Source organism: Artemia franciscana, chromosome 11 (assembly GCF_032884065.1).
Source record: "Artemia franciscana chromosome 11, ASM3288406v1, whole genome shotgun sequence".
Taxonomy (NCBI): Eukaryota; Metazoa; Arthropoda; class Branchiopoda; order Anostraca; family Artemiidae; genus Artemia; species Artemia franciscana.
Window position 1 is genome coordinate 48,017,361 of NC_088873.1, and position 26,434 is coordinate 48,043,794.

Sequence of the window (26,434 nt, forward strand, 5' to 3'; positions counted from 1 at the left end):
AAGTGAACAAACGTTTTCAGGGGGATTTTTTTTTTGGTTGAGAGGGGGGGGGCTAAGGGAAGGGGGTTAATTGGGAGGATATTTTCATGGAGGAATTTTTCATAGGATTAGATAATTTTCATGAGGGAGCGCAGGATATTCTAGCACTATTTAAAACAAAAACGAAGCAATTAAAAAATAAATATGGATTTTTTTTCAACTGAAAGTAAGGAACAGCATTAAAACTTAAAACGAACCGGAATTATTACGCATATGTGGGGTTCATGTCCTCCTAAATGCCTCGCTCTCTATGCTAAATTATTTTTAGTAATTTCAAATATTTATTCTACGGTTTTTGTACTTCAGGGGTCGTTCTTAAAGAATTGGGACAAAAATTAAGCTTTAGTGGAAAGAGCGAGTCATTAACGAGGGGGAAAACCTCATCATATACGTATTAAAAATATACGAATATAGAAGGACGTTACGTAAATTAATTCGCAAGTTACGTATATTTTCTACAAATAAAAACGTTCGCATAAGATTAAAAGTTCTAGTTGCCTTTTTAAGCAACCAAAAGGTTGGAGGGCAACAAGGCCTCCTCTCCCACCCCTTTTTCTCTCAAAATCTTCCGATCAAAACTAAGAGAAAGAAAAATTAATATGCAAATTTCGTTTTAATTGTTCATGTGCGGACAGCCAAAATAAAAAAAGATAAATTAATTCAAAAACGTTCAGAAATTAAATGAAAAAACAGGTTTTTTAAATGAAAGTAAGGAGCGACATTAAAACTTAAACGAACAGAAATTACTGCGTATATTAAAGGGGGTTTTCCCTCCTAAACACCCCGCTCTTTACACTAAAGTATTTTACTGTTTTAAAAAGTAAAGTTGAGAGAAAGAGTCAAACTATAGCGCAAAGAGTGGAGCGTTGAGGAGGGAAAAGCCCCTTTAATATACGGAGTAATTTCTGTTCATTTTAAGTTTTAATGTCGCTCCTTACTTTAAGTTAAAAAACTTGTTTTTTTCATTTAATTTGTTACAAGCATATAAGATTTCCATTTTCTTCACCTTATTGACATATGCCTGAAATAGCTAAACTCTATGCAATACCAAGTTTATTTGCAAGTTCCCCCACCCTATCTCCAGCGATATGACTCAGACCTGTAGTGTTGACCCAGATGTGTAGTATTTTTTTTTCTATTGTAAATTATAAAGGCATTTTTTTTTTTGAAAAATTGGAGTTGTGCTTGGGGTGGATTTCTATACGAAGGATCTTCCTTGAGAAGGGAAATTTCTAGGGTTGACTATTCCAGTGGAAATATTACACTGGAGAATTTGAAAGAATGACTATACGGAATTCTTATTAATTGTCTTACATTCTCTTCGCCAAATTTTTTGTAAATGTTCTGAGACAATTATCCAGAAGCTTTATTCCCGTGTTTTGATTCCCAGGAAATCGTTTTCCGCGGAAGGGGGCATTTCTAGGTTGATCGAAAAACATGTTAAAGATTGAAGACTTAGTCAAATGAAACAATGCTAAGGAGATTTTTTTTTATGATGAGTCATCTGCAAGCAATATAAAGGGAGGGGGATTTTCTCAGCGAAGTTGGGACTTTATCGAGGGGATTTGAAAAGGGGGATGCAATCTGCGTTGGATTAAATCCCCACGGAGCAGTTTTCCACGAGGGGGAGGGGTGTACTTCATAGAGGGTAAGCCGGATTTATCAGAAAGTTATGAAAAATAAACAGAAATTAATCCATATATGAAGGGTTGCCCACTCCTCAATACCTTGCTCTTTACGCTAAAGTTTGACTGTTTGTCTGAATTTCTTAAGAGTGACTGCTGAAACACGGGGGCCACTAAACTAGAATAGGAAAGTTTTTTTTAAAAGTGCTAACAGATTTACCATAAAGAGCAGGTTATTGTTGAGGGGGGCAACCCTTCATCTTCGGAATAAATCTGCCAAAATTAATATGCAAATTATGTTTTAATTTTTCAAGTGCGGTGAGCCAAATCCGGCTCCCCATATTAGTTGAAAAACGTTCAGCAATTAAATACAAAACAAGTCTTTTCAACTTAAAGTAAGGAGTGACATTAAAACTGAAAATAAACAGAAATTATTCTGTATATGAAAAGTGCTGTCCCCTTCTCAACGCCTCGCTCTTTATGCCAAATTATGACTCTTCATCGCAACTCTACTCTATGAACCAATAAAACTTTTGCGTAAGAAGTGAGGTGTTGAGGAGATTTCAGCCCCTTTCATATACGGAATATAATGTTTGTTATATACGGAATAGGCCATCAAAAGAATATAAAGTGTCAAATAGAGTTGGTCATAGAAATGTAGTACCTGCCAAATGTGACACAATATTTATTTGAAAGAGGGCTATTCATTATGAAAGGTTACCAGGTTACCGTTTAATGTCCAACCAGATCAGAATGTAGAATCCACCAAAAATATTGATTTAAAAAGAAATTCTAGCCAGGCTGTTGTTTCAAAAAGCCAAAAAGCAGTCAGAAAGTGCCTTAGCACCTTCTATTTCCTGCCTTAGTTTTGTCTTGTGAGAATGACGATAAATAGAATTCCGTAATTTGTACTTTATTTTTAATATTTTGAGCAGAAAAGAAAGTTTTTGTAATGTAATTCGTTTTCAATAAAGCCCAACTAACGCAGTAGGCTTTAAACTTGCAGTTAGAGGAGGTGGAAGAGGGCAGCAGTAAAACTCTTGTTTGCAGTGATTTTTGTCTGTTTCATGTTTTATTTGAATATTCAGTTTAAGATTTACACGTTTTAAGCTTTATTTGTTTGTTTATATTAGTCTCTGTTGTCTGTTTGTTTGCAACAATTGTTTATTCAATTTCTGTTCGTTTTGAGTTTCATTTAATCCTCAATTGTATTTTCTGTTCGTTTTGAGTTTCACTTATTCCTTAATTGTAATTTCTGGTTGTTTTGAGTTTCATTTATTCCTTAATTGTAATTTCTGTTCGTTTTGAGTTTCGTTTATTCCTTAATTGTAATTTCTGTTCGTTTTAAGTTTCATTTATTCCTTAATTGTAATTTCTGGTCGTTTTGAGTTTCATTTTATTCCTTAATTGTAATTTCTGTTCATTTTGAGTTTCATTTATTCCTTAATTGTAATTTCTGTTCGTTTTGAGTTTCATTTATTGCTTAATTGTAAATTCTGTTCGTTTTGAGTTTCATTTATTCCTTAATTGTAATTTCTGTTCGTTTTGAGTTTCGTTTATTCCTTAATTGCAATCTCTGTTCGTTTTGAGTTTCATTTATTCCTTAATTGTAATTTCTGGTCGTTTTGAGTTTGAATTACTAAAGAAATTTATTTCTGCTTGCAATTTAATATGGTTCTTTACTTATCTTTAAAAAAATTATTTTTCGGAAATGTTTTTTTTTATAGTTCATGTAACATCTAAGACTCCTAGCCTCCAGATTGTGGATTCTGCTTAAGAATAAAATGACGGCTAATGAGATACTATGGAGTTCATGATTTGCCTTATGTGCAGAACATTTTCTTGTATTATCAACTAGCCTACTTGACTTACAATCTTACCAAGTAGGCCAAGCCTGTAATTTAAAGTTACAACTGAGAATTTTCCCTGTGCAGCCATTTGTGAACCATCATAAAGGTGTCCACCTCCCCAGTCATACGAATCTCCATGGATAAAAACGACGGCTGGTGTTTTCTTATCACCTAGAAAAAAGAGTTTAAGTTCGAAATGTGTTCTTTAATATACGTGATTAATTTTGTTTTGATATTTAACGAGTACAGGAAACTGCTTAGTAGTTTACTAGAAGTCACCTTGCCTTAAAAATTTTGGATAAGTTTGCTCTATAGAGACTACTGTCTTGTAAAGTTTCTTCCAATCTGCATTTTGTGACTGTAGTCGCATATTTATACGTAGTGACTTAAATGTCAACTTCGCTGAAAATAAGAGCAATTTGTGTAAATCTGCTAAGGATTTCAATATTAGCCTTGTCGAGCAGTTCATGGTAACGAAATGTAAGTAAGGAGTGACCCGCTCAATAGTAACCAGAAACTGTAAAAACAGAATTTTGATACCGATAGATACATCAAAAGACTTGGATTATTATACGATTTTAAATACATGGATTTCATCAAGTTTAGTCTTGCCCATCAAAAGTTATGACCCTGAGAATATTTGCCTTATTTTTGAAAAAAAAATTACCAGAAAGATCAAGGACGCCTGTTTATCTGTTTGACTCTTTATCTGAGCACTACTCTTTTTTTAACAGTAAGAAACTTTAACTTAAAGAGTGGGGCGTTGAGGAGGGAAGAGCCCCTTTCATATGAGGAGTAATTTCTGATCGTTTAAAGATTTAATGTCGATCCTTACTTTCAGTTAAAAAAAATTGTTATTTTTTAAATTTAATTTCTCAGCATTTTTTAATTAATGCATGTTTTGAGTATGTCTCTCCGCACAAGAGTAATTAAAAAAAAAACAACAAATTATATATTAATTTTTTTGGCTAAATGGCTATCTCATAGTTTTAATCGTACGATTTTGAGAAAAAAAGGAGCCTGGGAGGAGGCCTAGTTGCCCTCCAATTTTTTGGTTACTTAAAAAGGAAACTAGAACTTTTAATGTTTTACGAACGTTTTATTTAATAAAAAAAATTGTGTAGCTTACCAATTAGCTTAAGTAACGAAACTTCTATATTCGTATGTTTTTATTATGGCACTTGATATTAACCAAGTGAAATATAGCAATCGCAAATTCTGTCGGTCTGTCGGTCCCGGTTTTGCTACTTTAGGCACTTCCAGGCAAGATAGGACGATGAAATTTGGCAGGCGTATCAGGGACCGGACCAGATTAAATTAAAAATAGTCCTTTTCCCGATTTAACCATCTGGGGGAGTAGGGGGCCCGTTAATTCGGAAAAAATAGAAAAATTGAAGTATTTTTAACTTACGAACGGTTGATCAGATCTCAATGAAATTTGATGTTTGGAAGGATATCTTGTCTCAGAGCTGTTATTTTAAATTCCGAATAGATCTGGTGACATTGGGGGGGGGGGTTGGGAGTTGGGAGGGGGAAACCTAAAACATGGAAAACACTTAGAGTGGAGGGATTGGGATGAAACTTGTGTTAAAAATAAGCACAAGTCCTAGATACATGATTGACATAACCAGAACGGATCCGCTCTCTTTGGGGTAGTTGGGGGGGGGGGGTGTTAATTCTGAAAAATTAGAAAAAATGAGGTATTTTTAACTTACGAACGGGTTATGGGATCTCAATGAAATTTGATATTAAGAAAGATATCGTGTCTCAAAGCTCTTATTTTAAGTCCCGATCGGATCTGGTGACATTGGGGGGGAGGTGGGTGAACCTAAAATCATGGAAAACGCTTAGATTGGAGGGATAGGGATGAAACTTGGTGGGAAAAATAAGCAGAAGTCTTAGATACGTGGTTTATATAATTGAAACGGATCCGCTCTATTGGAGGGGGGGATTTGATCCTGAAAAATTAGAAAAAATGACGTATGAAAAAACTTACGAAGGAGTGATCGGTTCTTCATTAAACTTCATATTTAGAAGGACCTCGTGACTCAGATCTCTTATTTTAAATCTCAATCGGATCCAGTGTAATTGGGGGGGGGGGCAGTTGAAGGGAACCGGAAATCTAGAAAATACTTAAAGCGGTTTGATCAGGATGAAACTGGATGGGAAGAATAAAAACCTGTCTAAGACATGTGAATGGCATAATCGGACCGGATCTGCTCTCTTTGGTGGAGTTGGGGGGGGGGGTAATTTTAAAAATTGATGTATTTGTAACTTACGAAAGGGTGACCATATCCTAATGAAATTTGATACTTAGAAGGGTCTTGCGCTTTAAAGTTCTAATTTTAAATTCCGACCAGATCCTGTGACATTGGGGGAGCTGGAGGGGGAAACTGGAATTCTTGGAAAACTTGAAAATTGGAATATTTTATTTTACGAATAGGTGATAGGATCTTAATGAAATTTGATATTGAGAAGGAATTCATGTCTCAGAGCTCTTATTTCAAATCCCGACCAGATCTTTTGACATTGGGGGGAGTTGGAGGGGGAAATCTTGGAAAACACTTGGAGCGGAGGAATCAGGATGAAGTTTGGTGGATAGAATAAGCAAATGTCCTTGATACGTGATTGACGGAACCGTACTGGATTCGCTCTCTTTGGGGGAGTCGGGGGGGGGGGGTGGTTCAGTGATTTGGCGAGTTTGGTGCTTCTGGACGTGCAAGGACGATGAAAATTTGTAGGTGTGTCAGGGAGCTGCACAAATTGACTTGATAAAGTCGTTTTCCCAGATTCGACCATCTGGGGGGCTAAAGGGAGAGGAAAAATTAGAAAAAATTAGGTATTTATAACATACGAGTGGGTGATCGGATCTTAATGAATTTTGATATTTAGAAGGACATCGTGACTCAGAGCTCTTATTTTAAATTCTGACCGGCATTAAGCCTCTTATTTTCCTTTTAAATCAATCTATTGATTCATAGAGTTTTGCTAGAGCTCAAACCATATGATCTCTTGGCGCTTAGGTCTTCTTGCCTCGTCACAAGTGCCATACGAGCTCTTAGCTCTTGTTAAGTATATGAGGGGGTTCGCCCCCTTTTTAATATTTCGCCCTTTACACTTAGGCTTGAATATTGTTTCAATTCCTTAAGAATGACCGCTGAATCACAAAGGCCGTAGAATAAATAATTGAAATTACTAGAAATACTTTAACGGAAAGAGTCAGGTATTAGGAGGAGGTGAGCCCTCATATGCGTAATAATTTCTTTTTGTTTTAATGCCACGCCTGGCTTTCAGTTGAAAAAACTTGTTCATATTTTTTTTCCATTGTTTTTTTAAACCATGCTAGAAAATCCTCCACTCAATTCATGGAAATTCTCTTCTGCCTTGACAAATTCCTCTATGGAAAGATCCCACGACGTAATCTCCTCGCCTCAACTCCTCCCCTAACCAAAAAACCACCTTATAACGTCTGTGCGCTTCCCAATAGCCATTATTATATGTAAAAACTGGTCAAAGTTTGTAACTTGAATCCCCTTCCACGGGGACTGTGGGGGAGTAAGTCGTCCCCAAAGATTTAATTATGAGGTTTTCCGACTATGCTGGACAAAGTGCTTATCTCAGAAAAAAGTGATTGATCCAGTGACTTTGGGAAAAAATGAGCGTGGAAGGGGATCTAGGTACCCTCCAATTTTTTGGTCCCTAAAAACGGTCACTAGAACTCCTAATTACCGTTAAAATGAGCCCTCTCGCGACATTCTAGGACCACTGGGTCGATACGATCACCCTTGATGCGCTGAATTTGATGACGTGATTTTCGTGATTTTCGTAAATTCTATGATTTTTAGGGGGTGTTTCCCCCTGTTTTCTAAAATCAGGCAAAGTTTCTTAGGCTCGTAACTTCTTACGGGTCAAACTAAACTTGATGATACTTATATATTTAAAATCAGCATTAAAATTTAATTCTTTTGATGTAACTAATGGTGTCAATTTTCGCTGCTTAGGTACAGTTCGTTACCACGAACTGTTTGATTGGAATAAAATTCAACTTTAGCCTAAGGAGTCAGGTATTGACGAGGGGGCAAACCCCCTCATACGAAGAAGCTCATACCCTCCTTAATACCTCGCTCTTTACTCTAAAGTTTGAATTTTGTAAAATAATGGCTTATATAAGCAGTAATTTGATTGTGTTATTTTCTGGCCAATCTTAGCAATTAGTTTTACCTTAAGTAGCTTCATAATAATTATTTTTATGGGATAATAAACCAAAGTTATTCTATGTGTTCAGCTTGTGGCTGTTACTAAATAAAAAAAAACAAGTTTTTTTCATCTGAATGTAAGGAGTAACATCAAACTTAAAACTTAAAACTGCAGTCAGACTCGTCTTATCTTTATTGTTATTAAATAAAAAAAACTAATTTTTTTAGCTGAAAGTAAGGAGCGACATTAAAACTTAAAACGAACAGAAATTACTCCGTATGTGAAATGAGTTGTCCCCTCCGCAATCCCTAGCTCCTTACGCTAAAGATTTTAATTGTTTTAAAAAGTAGAATTGTGGCAAAGAGTCAAACTTTAGCGTAAAGAGCGAGGGATTGCGGAGGGGACAACTCATTTCATATACGGAGTAATTTCCGTTCGTTTTAAGTTTTAATGCCGCTCCTTACTTTCAGCTAAAAAAATTAGTTTTTTTTATTTAATTTCTGAATGTTTTTGAATAAATGCATGTTTGGTTTTGGCTCTCCGCACATAAATTATTAAAATGAAATTTGTATATTAATTTTTTTTTTGGCTAAATGGCTTTCTCTTAGTTTTGCTCAGACGATTTTGAGAAATAAGGGGTGGAGAAGGAGGCCTAGTTGCCCTCCAATTTTTCGGTTACTTAAAAAGGCAACTAGAACTTTTAATTTTTAACGAACGTTTTTATTAGTAAAAAATATACGTAACTTAAGAATTAACTTACGTAACAAACTTTCATAACCTTATATTTTTATTATGTATACGAAGTGGTAAAGAGTGATAAAGAGCAAGGTATTTATCTCCTCCTAAATACCTCGCTCTTTATGCTAAAGTATTTTTAGAGCCCCTCATATGCGTAATAATCTCTGTTCGTTTTAAGTTTCAATGCTACTTCTTCCTTTCATTTGAAAAAACGTTTTCATGTTTATTTTTTATTGTTTTCTTATAGTAATGCTAGAGAATCCTGCGCCCTTGTCATTGAATTTTTCTTCCCCCATGACAGATTCCTCCAAGGAAAGATCCTCCAACATAGCCCCCTCTCCTCAGTTCCACCCCCAAACAAAATAAAATCCCTCTCAAAACGTCTGTACACTTCCCAATAACCATTACTATATGTAAACACTGGTCAAAGTTTGTAACTTGCAGCCCCTCCCCCAGGGATTGTGGGGGAGTAAGTCATCCCCAAAGACATAGTTATTATAGTTTTCTACTATGTTGAACGAAATGGCTATCTCAAAATTTTGATCTGTTGACTTTGGGAAAAAAATGAGCGTGGGAGGGGGCCTAGATGCCCTCCAATTTTTTCGGTCACTTAAAAAGGGCACTAGAACTTTTCATTTCCGTTAGAATGAGCCCTCTTGCGACATTCTAGGACCACTTGGCCGATACGATGACCCCTGGGAAAAAAAAAAACAAACAAATAAACACGCACCCGTGATTTGTCTTCTGGCAAAAAATACAAAATTCCACATTTTTGTAGATAGGAGCTTGAAACTTCTACAGTAGGGTTTTCTGATACGCTGAATCTGATGGTGTCATTTTCGTTAAGATCCTACGACTTTTAGGGGGTGTTTCCCCAAAATTTCCTAAATAAGGCAAATTTTCTCAGGCTCGTAACTTTTGATAGGTAAGACTAAACTTGATGAAACTTATATATTTAAAATCAGCATTAAAATGCAATTCTTGTGATGTAACTATTGATATCAAAATTCAATTTTTTATAGTTTTGGTTACTATTGAGCCGGGTCGCTCCTTACTACAGTTCGTTACCACGAACTGTTTGATGAAGATAAATAGATACATACTTCTCTAAGTGTCAAGTCTCTTTTTTATTAGGTCTTGTTGTAATTCAGAATGACAGAAGAGGATTATCTTATGAAGCTTTAACATGGGAACCTGGTATTTTTCTCCTTTTTTTGTCAAGCAAAAAGGAGTACCATAAAATGAGATAATTTTTGAATTTGTTAGGAGTATTTGAATTTAATTTATACCACTAAAAAAGGCATAAAAAGTTGGTGTGGAATACTTTCCCTTTGTCCCCACTAGCCTTAACTTTCAGAGTGACCACAGCCGACAAACTTTTTCCCATTTTTTCGCTTGGCAAAAAGCGAAAAATCCACATTTTTGTAGATAGGAGCTTGAAACTTCTACAGTAGGGTTCTCTGATACGATGAATCTGATGGTGTCATTTTCGTTAAGATCTTACGACTTTTAGGGGGTGTTTCCCCCTATTTTCCTAAATAAGGCAAATTTTCTCAGGCTCGTAACTTTTGATAGGTAAGACTAAACTTGATGAATCTTATATATTTAAAATCAGCATTAAAATGCGATTCTTTTGATGTAGCTATTGATATCAAAATTCAATTTTTTAGAGTTTTGGTTACTATTGAGCCGGTCGCTCCTTACTACAGTTCGTTACCACGAACTGTTTGATATTAACGCGCCAGCAAAAATACGAATAAAATATAATATTACTTCATCTTTAGTAGATCAACAAAAGGGTGTATAATTGACTTTAGGACTCCATAAACTTACTCTTGAAGCTGGGGAACATATATGCAAGCAGAAATGGAAATACAGACATTCACAGAGACTAACAGCAATACAAAACAAGATAAATAAAGCAAAATTATAAAACACAGAGGAAAAGAGAATAATCGCTTCAGTTTCCTTATGATTCCAAATCCAGGCAAGACTTTGACTTATTAACTGAAAATGTGGCTTAAAAGAGAGGTTTGTATCCATAAAACTTCTCAGGTTTCACAAATATTGTTAGAATGGAAAACTTCTGGAATCTCTCCGCGTATGAAGCTAAGTAATGATTACCAATTCTTATCAATACGGGATAAATTGAGAAGGATTGACTTCTTTACATTTAAAACTAGTAGATTTGCATCAAACTAATTAAATATCTTCTCGGTCATTATTGGAGCTTGTATTTAAGAGATGTTTCATGTGGAGCTGTGGCGTCTAACGTATTCTCATCAATGAATGCCACTAATTCTTCCTGATTAGCAGAAGCTGACGTAGATAGGAGGTAACTTATCTGAGACAATCTGCTACACACATTGGAAGTTGGAGTGCTAAAGGTCGTTAACGTAGATGACAAAAAGGGACGGTCCAGGAATTGAGCCTGGGAGTGTGCTGTATTCAACTAGAATCTTCTTGTCTGCAGCTTCATCAGCAATAGATACATAAGTATACTATGAAGAGAGCCATGACAATGCTCCCCTACGTGGACGGTGACGAGACTCCTTGCCACAAATACAGTACCGTTTTTAGCAATATTCTTCTTGAGCTATCTTCCTATTATTCCAAACTTTTTTCAACTCTTAAACTACACCCCTAATACACCTTTACAATCAGCATAGCCATTAATGTGGTACTTTGGATAAAGCACAGCAAAATAATGCATATAAATTGGGATAGGAAACAACCCTATAAATTCTTGATTCAATACTAATCCATTTATAGAGCTTTCTTTTTACATTAATATTGGCAATATTGTTCACGCACCAAGTACTAATCATTTTAAACTAACTAATTCAGACAATTTTAACCTAATGGTGATGAGCTATCCTACGCCCTTCCAGGCTGGTGTTCAAGTCCTGGTGTCACCTATTCTTTAAAATGGGGTTGCGTTTGTGGTGTGACTCTGCAAGCTATGCTGCCGTCATTCTGGGGAGCTTAACATTAAACTAACTCTCAGGTATAATCTAAACTTCAAATGCCTCAGAGGCCGAAAAAAACTCTTTTCTTTCTTTTTTTTCCAAAATTGTCCAATCAAAATTTTTAGATAACTTTTTTTCCAGCTTACTTGACAGGCCCAATAACTATGTCTTTGGACATAAAATGAACCCCAAAAGCCCTTGAAGAAAGGTTTTTAAGTTAAAAAAAAATTCTATTGTTTTATTTTTTATTGGGAAGTATGCATGTATTTTTCGGGTGGGAGGATTTTCTATGGAGAGGTAAGTTTCCAGAAGATGTACTTTCCAGGGGAAATTTTACAATGGTTAAATTTTCCAGAATTCCTACACCAAATTTCTTTATATGTCTTGATTTCTCTTTACCGATTCAATTTTACGCTTGGAGATATTAAGGGTAATTTTCCGGGGTAAATTTTTGCCAGAATATATTTTCCCGGATGATATTTCTATGGGGGGATTTTTCCGTGGGGGTGGAGCCACGTACTCTGGCGTTATTTAAAAACGATCAGAAATTAAACAAAGAACGAGCTTTTTCAACTGAAAGTAAGGAGAAACATTATAACTCAAGAATGAACAGAAACTATTAAGTATATGAAGGGGGCTGCCCCCTCCTCAATACCTTGCTCTTTACACTAAAGTTTAAATGATGTATGAATTCTTTAAAAACAACTCCTGAAACACAAGGGTCGTTTAATTAGAACAATAAATAACTTTTTTTTGAAGTGCCGAAAAACTGTAGCGTGAAGAGTGAAGTGTTGAGGAGGGGGCAACCCCCTTATATACATAATAATTTCTCTTCGTTTTAAGTTTTAATGTTGCTCCTTATTTTCAGTTGAACAAAATTTGTTTTTTTCTTTAGTTAATGAAGCTTAGAGACAAACATTTTTTTAAAGGCATTGGAATAAGTAAGTCAATTAAAATAAAAATATACAAAAATAAAAAAAGTAACTAATTACAAAAAATACACAAAACAATAGCCTAATTACAAGAACTAAGATATAAACTCCCAGCATTCAGTTCTGCTGAGCAATGCCAAATCATTGGACGGAAATTTTTTAACAATGTCAACAGTTTTGAACTTGGTTATCAAAGACCAAAATATTTAATGCCTTTAGACTCAGAGCTTATACAAAGTAGGGCATTGTCAAAGTAGTCTGTTCGAAGTAAAACATTAAGACTAAGATTAAGAAAATCAGATAAAGACTTTGAAGTCAATATTTTAAATTTAATTTGAATACCAAAAACTAATATATTTGACACCTTTTGTGCTTCATAACTGTAAAAAATTAAATCTTTTTCAAATTGACAACTAGAAAAAACCCTCCCTAAAAATGATGATAAAACACAAAAAAAGTGTCCGTTCAGGGGGAAAATACAGAAATTCTCAGCATTCCGTTCAGGAGAAATATTTCTGATTATAGTGGCTTCATATATCAGCTCATGGGTACTCTTGCAATGTAAGCAAAAGTTCAGGGCAAATTTTTACCGAAATTGACCCTTATCAAGCTGTTTTCCTTGTGTTCTCTATAATTATACGAACCTTCTAGTGTGTCAAAAACTATACTAATTACTAATAAACAAACACATATTTCGGATCACCAGCTGATTCTGATTCTTCGATTAAATTTTATCAACAGTTAGGCTCTTATACTTTCGTTATTGACAAGGATAATTATTTACTTACTATTCTACGAAGATCTTGTAATCACACATATGTAAGCACGAATTTTTAATTTTACAGAAAAATAATATGGTTTCCCAGTTCTAACCGAAAAGATGGTTACATTAACTCCCCCCCCCCAAAAAAAGAATTATAGAGGTTCAGGAAAAATTATCGCTTGTGCTGGAGTGCTATTTTGGGGGTGTTTTCCTTTCTAGAATTGAAACTACTGTTTTTTAAGTATTTTTAATGAGAGAAGAGGAAAAAATTTCGGTAGATGTATGATATACCCCCGACTTAATAATATTCATCTAAATAGAATCTTTTTTCTCTGACGCTCAATCCTAATAAAACATACCTAAGTATGATGAAAATATAATACTTTAGAAACAACTTTGGACTATATATTTGCACAATAGGGGGGGAGGAGGAGGGTAAAGCATAGCGGGTCTGGACCCTTATGTGTTTGGTACAATTGTTCTGCATATTATGAATTAAGAATTGTTTTCTAACATTACACTTCTCAAATACTTTACCTCATCTCCACCCCCCTTAATGTGCAAATATAGCCCAAATTATATATTTTCCATCTATTCTGTCGCTTCACTTTTTCTTGTCTCGCGCTAAGCAGAAAGTAACTAACGAAAAAAAAACGTGTCTTCAATCTGTCAATCGACGAACAACTTGAGCGGTCGGGGCTATATAATACAAGTACCAATATTCTCTTAAATCTTGAAAAAAAATGTCTGCGGGTATCTTAATTTCTTATTAAACAAGGAGTTCTCACCCTTTCCAACGTTTTCAAAAATAGTGCCCCTGCATTTGTGTGAAATTTGTTTTTTATCTTTTTATTCATTGTTGGATTCAAGTCTGATATGGGTAGGAGTAAAATGTAGAAATAAAGAATTGTGATCATAGATACCTTGATTTACTGCAGTAGATTTGGTTGATTTTTAGGTGGAATCCTAATGTGACATGCTTTAGATGTTAAAATATGAGATATTCACGTATTTTAACTAAAAGTGACCAAGATGCATCTTGACAATGGGATACTTATCCACACGAAACCAAATGATCCGTGCAATACCTTTTGGTTTCCGTGAGCAAAATACAATATCAACTATATGCTCCAGTTCCTACCATTTGAAGCCGGGGATAATTGCAAGGACCCAAAAGTCACATGAGAAAATGCAGTGCCACTTGTTTTGAAACCAAAAGCTCAAGCTATCGACCTTAAAAGCCCGAGAACAAGACTTTCTGCTACCCAAGAGATCCTTGATCTGGCCTTTAGGCCTACCCATAGTCTTATCAATTGTTTCTTATAATTACCTAATAACTTGAGCCGCTCTTTACGCTAAGGTTTATTGCTGCTTAACTTCAAGTCTAGAAGAAGTTTTGTCTAGATAGAAGTTTAAGGCTGTTTTTAGCAAAATCGTCATTTCTAAATTTTAATCGAATACATTTAGAGAAAAAAGTGGAGAAGGATGGGGAGGCTTTGCTACCCTCTGATAGCCTTTGAGTCGTAAAGAATAGGAAGTAAAGAAATTTTAATCTCCAATCGAAAAAGCATCCTCCGAAGTATATATGCCCTCTACAAAAACTCTATATATTAACGATGGGTAATTAGTACTTTTATAACCTTTTGCGGACTCCCAGGAGGAGTCCTGGTTGACCTCAAATCATATTTGACTTTAAATTTAGGAATTAGAACGTCCGTTTTCCAGTCAAATAAGGCCCCTCCATAGTTAATACAACCACCACTTCCATATGAAGTGCCTCTGGAACAAAATACAAAAATACATAAATAATCAAACACTGAAACCTTATGGCCTTTACTATATGTTATAACGTTGCATCTGACTAATCATCTCCCTTATCATTTCCTGGAAGCTGTAAATTAATATACTCATTCATTCCTGAGTTACACCATTTTGACAACCCGTCTGCATATAATGTGTTTTCATTTAGTTCAACACTCCCCCTTAACATTCTCTGAAAGGCTCACCTAAATGCTGTTCGTCTTTTTGAAAAGGAAAGGTCAACAATGCCCACCTTTCTAAATATCATATACTATAAGTGAATAATGGACGAATTATCTAACTTTCAGCCCTTGCCCTGAGGGCTGGAGGGAGGGGTTTACATCCCCAAATACATAATTACTGTACATTTCAGAAGTGCTGAACAAAATTGCTGTTTTAAAATTTCGATTGGATGTGTTTTGAGAAATGATTGGCTTCAGGGGGGGGGTCCTGGCTGCCCTCCCATCAATTTTGACTATTAAAAAGGGCACTATAGCTTATGATTTCCAATCAAATGAGTTCTCTCCGAAGTTTAAATACCACTCATTCCGTAAAACCTTACATGCCACCAAAATATAATTTACAACCTTTGCCCCTGGGTTCTCGGATTTCGTTTCACCCTGTAGGGATTATTATTTGTTCTTTAGACTGTTTTGGACAAAATAGCTACTAAATGGCTAACTCATAATTTCGATCAGATATGTTTGCAAGAAAGAGGGCACTGGGGGGAGGGGAGGGCTTGTTGCCCTCCTATCATTTTTGATTCTTCAAAGGGAACTAAAAGTTGCAATTACCAGTCAAAGGAGCCTCATCTAAACTTTATGTTTTTGCCTTGTTATATGATCTTTTGAGTTAGAAAATAGCTATCTTAAAATTGCTATTGGATTTATTTGCAGAAACGAGGACGTTGGGCGGCTATTTGCCCTCCCTTAACGCTTGAATCTTAAAAAGGAACTAGAACTTCTAATTTCCAACTTAATGAGCCTCCTTCAAAGTTTCTACTGTATTTTATATGTTCCTTATAATATTCATTACTATACGTTCCTTATAAAAACCTTATATGTTCATGATGGGGAACTAGCATAACTCATGTACCTTGCCTTGAGGACTGCGGTGGGGAGGGTTTCACCCCAAAGACGAAATTACTTCACCACTCAACTATTCTGAACAAAATGGGCCCTTCAAATTTCTGATTGAACTTATTTGGGGAAAGGATTGACGTGAGGGGGACATTGCCTTTCAATCACTTTTGGCTCTTAAAAAGGGCACTGGAACTTTCAATTTTCGATCGAATGAGCTCCATTTGTGGTTTATACGACAACTTCTTCTGTACGAAGTACCCTGGCCAGAAGAAAAACAATAAAAAAAAAACAAAATAAATATATAGTAAATTGTACTCACATCGTTTTTCATTTAGGCAGCACTATTGCGCTCCCAATGATGCGTCAAAAAACTGTGAGAAAATAAACCTCTCCCCCAAAAACATGCGTATTTTTCTAGTAATAGATACAATATGCGAGCACTGGGCAAATTGCGTAATTTAGTGATTCTGTCCTTTCTTCACGGACTGCGGGGGGATATATCATCCTCAAAAGAATGGTTATTGGTTTGAATATCTCCAAAGTTTAATCAGATGACACTGGGGGGAAGGGGTATTGGAAAGATAGCTAGTTGCCCTCCAATCTTTATGGTCGCTTAAAAAGAGAAGTAAAAACTTTTGTTGTTTGTCTGATCAGTCTGAATGTCTGATCAGATGAGCACTCTCCCAATGTTCTAGGATCCCTGGTTTGGTACGATCATATCTGGAAAAAACAAATGTTAATAAACGCACATATATGATCTTGCTTCTGGCAAAAAATGTAAAATTTCAGATTTTTGTATATAGGTGCTTGAAAACAATACAGTACAGCTCTCTGATTTTCCAATCTGAGGGTATGATTTTCATGAATATCAAAAAACTTCCCCCTTTTTAGAAATTGGGAAAATTTTCTCATGTCTGTAACCTTTGATTGATTACATTAGACCTAATAAAATACACATATTTTGTATCAGCATAAAAATTCGATTCTCGAATTCAGTTGTTATAAAAACTTTGTTTTTAGAGTTTCGGTTATTATTGGGACAGGTCACTTCGTACTTTCATTTCATTATCACGAACTGTTCGGAGGGCAGAGGGTATACGAAGTGAGTTCCTTCAAACATACAATATTGGTGCTCTTTTTTCTGGTTCTTAATGCGAAAAAAATTAACAAGATTTGAATTCTTTATCATTAGCTGAAATTGTTTTTTGTGTTGGTATAAATTAGTAATTATAAATCAATTAGTGGTAAGTCCAATCTAGCCCATTTTAATGAAAAAAGGGTATCTGAGGGAGGGAGGGAGCTGGTTGCCAGTCGATCACTTTTGACTCAAGTTAGGGAGCTAGAACTTTTGATTTCCAGTCGAATGAGTTTACAAAGTGAATTGGTAAAAGAATTTACAAGTTTATTGAAACTCTTTCCCTGCAAAGTACATTAGTAAAAGAGGGTACAAATTTATTGAAATTCTTTTGAAAAAAAAATCAAAACAAGGATTTTTTAGAAATCACAATTTTTTCAGAAGTGTTTAGGGAAAGAGTCCGTGGGGGGCATATACCTTTAAAATAAAGAAGTGATCCCTCGCCTATTCCCCAATGGCCTGACCCGTGGCTCTCAGATATGCCCCTAGACCCTGGCCCAGCGTTTTATTTCTGTCATTGATTGTTGAAACAGGTGGAAAGACCTTCAAAATGAGGTGTCACCTGACATATGCAGCCCCCTGTTTAAAAAATAGGGCTAATTTAAAGAATATACTAATTTTAATTATTTGAGATAATAATAGAGTAAGTCATCAGTGCAGTCTAGTCTGTTTAAAAAACAGTGTTTGTAGGGTGGGGGGGGGGCTGTTTGCTCTCCAATCACCTTTGACTCATAAATAGGGAACTAGAACTTTCGATATCAAGGTGAATGAGTTTAATACAAAATTTCTTCGATAACTCATTTATTCAGCCTTAATTCATTAAGCCTTAGGCAGAAATTCATTAAGTCTTAACAAGCAGATAATCAAGATGGAAAGATAAAGATGGGCCACAAAATACCCCGAGGCAGGTATGATTGTTTTTATTTAGGTATCTCAATATCACAGGCCAAATCATCCAGTATTTCCCATTATGAATCAAGGAAAAGACGGTAATAAATAAGGACAAATAAAATAATTCTAAAATTTGCATTAATCGTGCCCTGTTCCTTCAACCATATTACCTTAAAAAAAAGAGGTGATCCTTGGCCCACAGACCTAGTCAGTCTACAAAATTCCCAGGACCCAACCTTTTGAATATTACATGTTAACAATGGGAAACTTACAGAGCTTACAGCCCTTGCCGCGGTAGATGGGGGCAGAGGGTTGATCCCGGAGGCAGACTTATTAGACCATTGAACCGAGTTAAACAAAATGGCTATCTAAAAATTTTACTAAGATACATATTATTAAATATATATGTAATTCTCCCCAGATAATTTTCCCCATATTCCCCCTTGATAATTTTTTATGTTCATTTGAGCAAAACTGAAAGTTGTACTAACCTGTCTAAGTCAGAGGCAATACTTCCGTAAAGAGCCAATAAGGTTCAATGTAATAATTTTGCTTTACTTATTTATTGCTTAAAGTGCTACACCGGGTTTAGATCCAAAAGTTTAGAAAAACATGTAGTGTAACTAAAAAAAAAAGAAATTGAAAAAATGTATTAAGTCAAAATAAAAGAACTATATACTCTGAGGGATGTTTTTATAATTATTATTTTGTTTTTTTAGTATAATTTAAAGAACATGAATTATAACTAAAAAAAATTATTGGATATTACGTCAAAATAAAAGAACTATCAACTTTAACGGGCATGTTTTTTATTGTTTTTTTTTTTTAGTGTATTTTATAGAACATGCAGCCTAACCAAATAAAATATTGGGCATTATACGGAAATAAAATTGGTACCTATTTTGCCCTTTCTCTTGGCTGCTCAATTTTGCGTATGAGAAAATTTTTGTGACGGGGGGGGGATTATTGGGAAGAATTTCCCACAGGGGAGAATTTTCTTCGGGGATTTCCTAGGGGAGGAATTTTCTGCACTTGGTATTTCTGAAGAATGGTTTGTGCACCGGGATTTGTGGGAAGGGGTCTGCGGTTTTTTTCCACGAGGCTATTTTCTGGCCAGAGTGGGTATTTGTCAAGGGGAGGGGGTAACTTGCTTGTTTGTAAAAACATTGAGTTATGGTAAGGTTTAAGGTTCTTGATGGAGAGGCAACACACCATTACTCTTCATTTACTGTTTAAAGTTTTTGACTTTGTGCCTGTCTTAGTTTATAGGTTACAGGAGATGAATCCATGATAAAAGAGAAACTCATCTAATGGTTGTTAAGTCTACTAAACGACTGTTATATCTACTACTATTTTTGATATCAATTGGAGTCGTTGTTTCTTGATCTTTCTTTGCTGAAAAAGGCTTCTATTAAAAAAAAAACAACACCGCATGTTCTCCTTTATTAAAAAATATTCCAGTGACACCAGGCTAATGTTCAAGCAGTTCTCAGGGGAATAAAACTATCGTCTGGGAAATCATTGCTCCATTCTTCGTTCCAGTTTCTTCTAATAGCACATTTCGTGATAGCTAAATGCGATTCATTTTCAGTCAAGCTTGTTCGTTAATGGGCTCATTATAAGTCATGAGATTATCGAAATAATTGTATCGTCTTAACATTATTGATTTTGCTTGGCTTTTAGAGCACGCGGTACTTTAAAGAATCGTCCTATCTTTCCATTATAAGTTTTTATTTAGTTTGTGCGGCCAAAGTATTAAAAACTGATTGAGCCGTTTTGTCTTAACTTGAAGAGCTTGAATTACGACACTTACTTTGCCAAAAATTTGTCAAAATCCATTTAACTTTTCCCATTTTGTGCCAGAGATAGACATATTCAGATTTAATGAGCCTGTAATTTTCTTTGTTTAACCAGAGCAGTAGGACTTACTTATATAAGTTCGCGAAAGGACAGTCTCTAAAAGTTTTTTAGCATACCCCCTTTAAAAATGTCGAAAACCAACTCAAAGGAAGTCAAATTTTAGTAATACAACCCTTAAGACTCCCAGTTATACTACCCACATTGATTCGACTGATAACGCAGTTAAATTCCTGTCAATTTTTAACAACATTGCTTAGAGATTTCACAATGGAGCTGAAAAATTCACTAATGGGCCATTGAGACCCCTTTTCAGACAGCCGGATGACGATGAGACTTACAAAAAGCTTTTTATGGTTTTGAATTTCCCAAAGTTATCTCCTCAAATAAAGATGTTCCTTTTTACAATCTATTTTATATATTTAGTTACACCAGCTTTGATATATGTAAATACGTCAATGAAATGTTTTATGTTTTCCCCATGAAGAAAAAACTAATACAACATAATAATCCTGTTGCAATTAAAAAAAGAGACTAATCCTTTTACAGATGGTGTGTTAAATCCTAATAAAAGTAATTGCCTCTTGTTATGAATTTATTTGAATTGAATTTGAACTATACCAAATACTTTCAATTTCCTATTTCCCTTGTTGGGATAGCTCTGTGACACGGTTTATTGATAATTTCATAAGGAGCTCTTTCCTTTGTGTCCCTGACTCTTCTACATTTGATGTGCGGTGCAACCATGGTTTTTGGCTTGTTTTGAATTGGTTTGAGAGTGCTTATCAACCTACAGACACTTAGTGCAGTGCCTGCTTCTGATTTATTTGTTTGCTCAATACTTGCTACTATTGACTGAGGGTCCCCCCTCTACAGGTGTTTATTTTATTTACTTAACTTTGTTGTTTTACTCATTATTTCTAACTTACGCTATTGGTATTTAATTTATTCCTGATGACTGATAGGACACCTAATAGTCCTGTAACCCCTGACCTAAATGGTTATGGTGTGAGGATTATGGCCCTAGGAGTAAAAAATCCAGATGAGACATTGGGATCCAGCCACCGACATTTGGGAGTAGACCAGCTATTACAAAAAAAACTGTCTGAACGCCATCAGAAACAAGAATGTAGAGGCTGTTACGGCTGATATCAGAAAGACTTGTACCGGATGACTCTATTTTCATAATTGCTATGAACCAATCAGTAGCTATTTCTGTCTCAGATATAGCACGAAATGGTTATAAGGTAAAATTAATGTTTTGTCCAAGCTCCAAAGCCAATCGAATCAGAAACAGAAAAGGTATTGTATTCATCCTATCTAAGGAAGTCACGAATTTGGGTGATTTTTTAGAGAGATTGAAGATGATGATAGAAACCAACAAGTGACAATGACCTTCAAAATTCAAGCCCCATGGTTGCCCCTATGGTTTGCACCTTCAATCTGGATGTGCAATTCCCACTGAAATTCTCTGTTTGGAATGCAAGGTATACAGTAAAGCAATTTATACCCTGGACAATAGTGCATCAATTGCCAAAGTCTTGGCCACATGGCTTCTAATTGCCACAGAGACAGAAGATGTCTATTATGTAATGGACAACACTTCCTTTAGGAATGTTCCCCAATACAAGACAGTAAAGACAGTATTGCCAAAGTTTTGGCCACATGGCTTCTAATTGCCACAGAGACAGAAGATGTTCATTATGTAATAAACATCTTTATTGAGGAATGTCCCCAATACAAGACAGTAAAGGATGAACAGGTACTTAAGTGTCCAAACTGCAATGGAAAGCATGCTACTAACTCGAAGGAGTGTCCAATACTCATGGAGATTATATATTTTGTTACTACGTAACCATATCGTTACACGTAACAAGGAGCGTGGAAGGGCCTAAGTATCCTCTAATTTTTTCGGTCACATAAAAAGGGCACTAGAACTTTTAATCTCTGTTAGAATGAGCCCTCTCGCAACTTTCTAGGACCACTAGGTTGAAGCGATTATCCCTGGAAAAAAAACAAAAAATAAATATCCATGATCTGTCTTCTGGCAAAAAATTCAAAATTCCGCATTTTTGTAGATAAGACCTTGAAACTTCTATAATAGAGTTCTCTGATACTTTGAATCTGATGATGTGATTTTCGTTAAGATTCTATGACTTTAGCGGGTGTTTTCCCCTATTTTCTAAAATAACGCAAATTTTATCAGGCTCTAAGTTTTTGATGGGAAAGACTAAACTTGAAGAAATTTATATATTTAAAATCAGTAAAAAATATGATATTTTTGATGTAACTATTGTGTAAAAAGTTTTTTTTAGAGTTTCTTTTATTATTGAGCCGTTTCACTGTATTTTTATTTTTCCTCTTCCAGTTTTAGTCAATTTTGAGGAATACTATCCAGGCGAAATGTGTATCTATTTCTTTTTCACGTTACTCAAAACTCTAATATTTCTCCCATTTAGTGCTTTCGGATAAGAGTAAAATTGAATGTTTTTCCGACTTGAAGCTTTTATTGTGATGGAGATGCACTATTGTAGACGGGAAATCAATAAAAGCTAAAAGAATTAGATAATGCTATATTCGTTTTTTCCTGGTGACTGGTCTGGATGAGCTGAATATCATTTACTCTTCTTTTTGCTTCTTAGCTTATGCTTTTGTGCTAATAATTTTTGTTAGTAGGACTTGTGAAAGAAGATTACCAAAACCATAATAACTTTGTCTTTGGGGATGACTTACTCCCCCACACACCCCGGGGGAGGGGCTGCCAGTTACAAACTTTGACCAGTGTTTACATACAGTAATGGTTATTGTGAAGTGTACAGACGTTTTCAGGGGGATTTTTTTGGTTTGTGGGGGGGATGTTGAGAGAAGGGGGCTATGTAGGAGGATCTTTCTTTGGAGGAACATGTCATGGGGGAAGAGAAATTCAATGAAGGGGGCATAGGATTTTCTAGCTTTATTATAAAAAAACAATGAAAAATAAACATGAAAAAGTTTTTCAACTGAAAGTAAGGAGAAGCATTAAAACTTAAGACGAGCAGAGATTATTACTTAGATGAGGGGTTCTTCTCCTCATAAATACCTTGCTCTTTATGCGAAAGTATTTTTAGTAATTTCAACTGTTTGTTCTACGACCTTTCTGATTCAGGGGTGATTCTTAAAGAATTGGGACAAAATTTAAGCTTAGTGTAAAAAGTGAGGTACTAACGAGGGTACAAACCCCCTCATATACATAACGCAAAATATAAGAACATAGAAGTTCGTTATGTAAGTTAATTTTTAAGTTACGTATATTTTTTTACTAATGAAAACGTTCGTTAAAAATTAAAAGATCTAGTTGCCATTTCAAGTAACCGAAACATTGGAGGGCAGCTAGGCCTCCTCCCCGACCCCTTTTTCTCAAAATTGTCCGATCAAAACTAAGAGAAAGACATTTAGCCAAAAAAAAATTAATATGCAAATTTCATTTTAATAAATTATCTGCGGAAAGTCAAAATCAAACATGCATTAATTCAAAAACCTTCAGAAATAAAAAAAAACTAGTTTTTTTTAACTCAAAGTAAGGAACGACATTAAAACTTAAAACGAACAGAAATTACTCGTTGATGAAAGGGGCTGTTCCCTTCTCAACGCCCCGCTCTTTACGCTAGAGTTTAGGTCCGACGAAGCTTTAATACAGTGGTAAATTTAAACACATTGAAAAATTCCTAGTAGTCCTAAATTAAACTTCTTGAATATCGTAATAAGAAACTTTAAGAAAAGCTGGATGAAATTTCAAGCCTGACAAGCTGACAGATTCATTAGTATTTGTTGGACCAAAGCGAACACCGAGAGTAGAGTTAAATGTAACTGCATTTGATACTATTGTAGACAAGATGGATCTGTCAACTATAACTCAGTCTCAAGCATTAAAAGCGAACAGACCCAGATTTTTGAACCCCACTGCCCAAAGCAATTAAATTAACACTGCGGCAGCTCTACTTTCGAAGTTCGCGAATAAAGAAATTATTTATGGTGTATTTAGAGCTAAGTCAAAGCTAGCTAAATCAGGAATTTTTGTTAGTGAATTCCTGACGAAAATGGAAAGGTCAATCCTAGATTATGCACGTGATCGTTATGGTATAAAAAAATGTTTGGTCAGATTGTGAGCTCATTTTTATGCGCCAAAAAAGTGAAGTCACTTGATGACACATGGTCAAATGTTAACTGAGTGATTGTTTGTTAGTTGTAATAAATACATTGTTTTTGCATTATTTTTATGTCCCCACCACTCAGTAGTCATTTTATTTGTGGGTGTTTTTTGTTGCTTTATTATTAATATTATAGTTGTACTTTTATTGTTACCGTTTCTGTTGGTGTGTTTGATGGTAGTTAGAATCCAGGATGGATAGTGATTAAAATATACATTAGCAAGATGTTTAGAAAATCAGTTCCTGATAGAAGATCATATTGAAATTCTTATTGGATGTGATGATTTTATGCTCATTTGGTTTAAAATTCTAAAGCAAAGAAAATTTGTCTGGCCATCGAAGAATGGTTGTAGTTTAGGTAAAGATGAACTAATGTTTCATGTTTGGCACATGGAATTGCCAAGCTGCGATTGGTTATTTGAATATTTTACAGTTGATTGAGGAGTCGCATAGTGAATTTGATATAATTGGAATTTGTGAATTATTTTTGAGTCAGGATCAGTCTCTCTGGGCCTATTCTTTTCTAAATTACCAGCTAAAACGAGTGTCTCGGACTGGAATGGATCGTGGTGGCCTTGGGTTTTTGGTAAAGATGAAATTCCGTTTGAAGATAAGGCATGGTTTATTAGTTTGAAATCATGGTAAGATGGAAAGTGTTGTGGTGTATAGGTCGCCAAGTGCTCACTTGGAGGATTTTGATTATGGTTCTGATGAGCAGATGAAGGGAATGTCTGCTATAGATTTGGTTTTTATTTGCATGGTATGTTTCAATTTTAACCTTTTCAATTTTATAGCAGATAATTTTGATTTTGTTTTTAATTTTGGGATTTCATGTGATTTTTACCCTTTAGTGAGCTTACCGCTGAATTTCTAGTCATTTTGCTGCATTAATTGATAATATTTTTGTGAGGTTAAAGTAGCCTACTTGAATCATAGCTATGCTGATTGTATAATTTACCCTGGTTCGGACCATTCATCGTTTGTTTGAAAAAATAAATGTGTAGAGGATTAAGTTTATACAGCAAAAAGAAACAAAGTGCGACAGCTGAAGAAGATAACTTGGAAAAGTTTATAGAGGTGTTGACCTGTCTTAATTGGCAGTCAGTGATTCTGCCTGCCGAGTGCCTACCTAATTTCATTTGCAGATGGTACTGCTATTAATTTTTCTAGTCGTTATGTTTAATCTTCAATAGAAAATGTTAATAGTTCAATAGCGTGAAACTTCAGCGTAAAGAGCGGGGCGTTGAGAAGGGAACAGTCTCTTTCATACACGGAGTAATTTCTGTTCGTTTTAAATTTTAATGTCGCTCCTTACGTTCAGTTAAAAAAACTAGTTTTTTTTTATTTAATTTCTGAACGTTTTTGAATTATTGCATGTTTGATTTTGGCTCTCAGCACATAAATTATTAGAATGAAATTTGTATATCAATTCTTTTTTTGGCTAAATGGCTTTCTCTTAGTTTTGATCAGACGACTTTGAGAAATAAGGGGTGGGGAAGGAGCCCTACTTGCCCTCCAATTTTTTGGTTACTTAAAAAGGCAACTAGAACTTTTAATTTTTAACGAACGTTCTTATTAGTAAAAAATATACGTAACTTAAGAAATTGCGTAACAAACTTTTATATTCTTATATTTTTCTCATGTGTATAAGGGGGTTTTTCCCTCGCTCTTGACACTAGATCTTAAGTTATGTCCCAATTCTTTAAGAATGACACCTGAATCAGAAAGACCCTAGAATAAATAGTTAAAATTAATAAAAAAATACTTTAGCATAAAGAGCGAGGTATTTAGGAGGAGAAGAGCCCCTCATATGCGTAACAATCTCTGGTCGTTTTAATGATACTCCTTACTTTCAATTGAAAAATTTTTCATGTTTATTTTTTCATTTTTTTATAGTAATCCTAGAAAATCCTGCGCCCTTTTCATTGAGTTTCTCTTCCCCCATGACATATTCCTCCAAGAAAAGATCCTTCCATATAGCCCCTCCCCTCAATCCCCCCAAACAAAAAAAATCCTCCTGAAAACGTCTGTACACTTCCCAATAACCATTACTGTATGTAAACACTGGTCAAAGTTTGTAACTTGTAGCCCCTCCCCCAGGGACTGTTGGGGAGTAATTCATCTCCAGAGACATTGTTAATATTGTTTTTGACTATTTAGAACAAAATGGCTTTCTCAAAGTTTTGATCCGTTGATTTGGGAAAAAATGAGCGTGGGAGCGGGCCTAGGTGCCCTCCAATTTTTTGGTCACTTAAAAAGGGCACTAGATTTTCTCATTTCGGTTAGAATGAGCCCTCTGGTAATATTCCAGGAGCACTTGGTCGATACGATGACCACTGGGGAAAAGAAGAAGAAAAAAACCTAATAAA

At 35.2% G+C, this 26,434-nt stretch overlaps 1 protein-coding gene across 11 annotated transcripts in view; it reads right to left on the minus strand.

Annotated features, from left to right (window-relative positions):
• LOC136033317 (neuroligin-4, X-linked-like) overlaps positions 1-26,434 on the minus strand; it is a 185,402-nt gene that overhangs the window by 80,126 nt on the left and 78,842 nt on the right. For all 11 annotated transcript variants that reach the window (XM_065714108.1, XM_065714110.1, XM_065714104.1 and 8 more), the window contains one exon: positions 3,545-3,685. In XM_065714108.1, the coding sequence (XP_065570180.1) occupies positions 3,545-3,685 (141 nt within the window). The remainder of the gene's footprint in view (positions 1-3,544; positions 3,686-26,434) is intronic.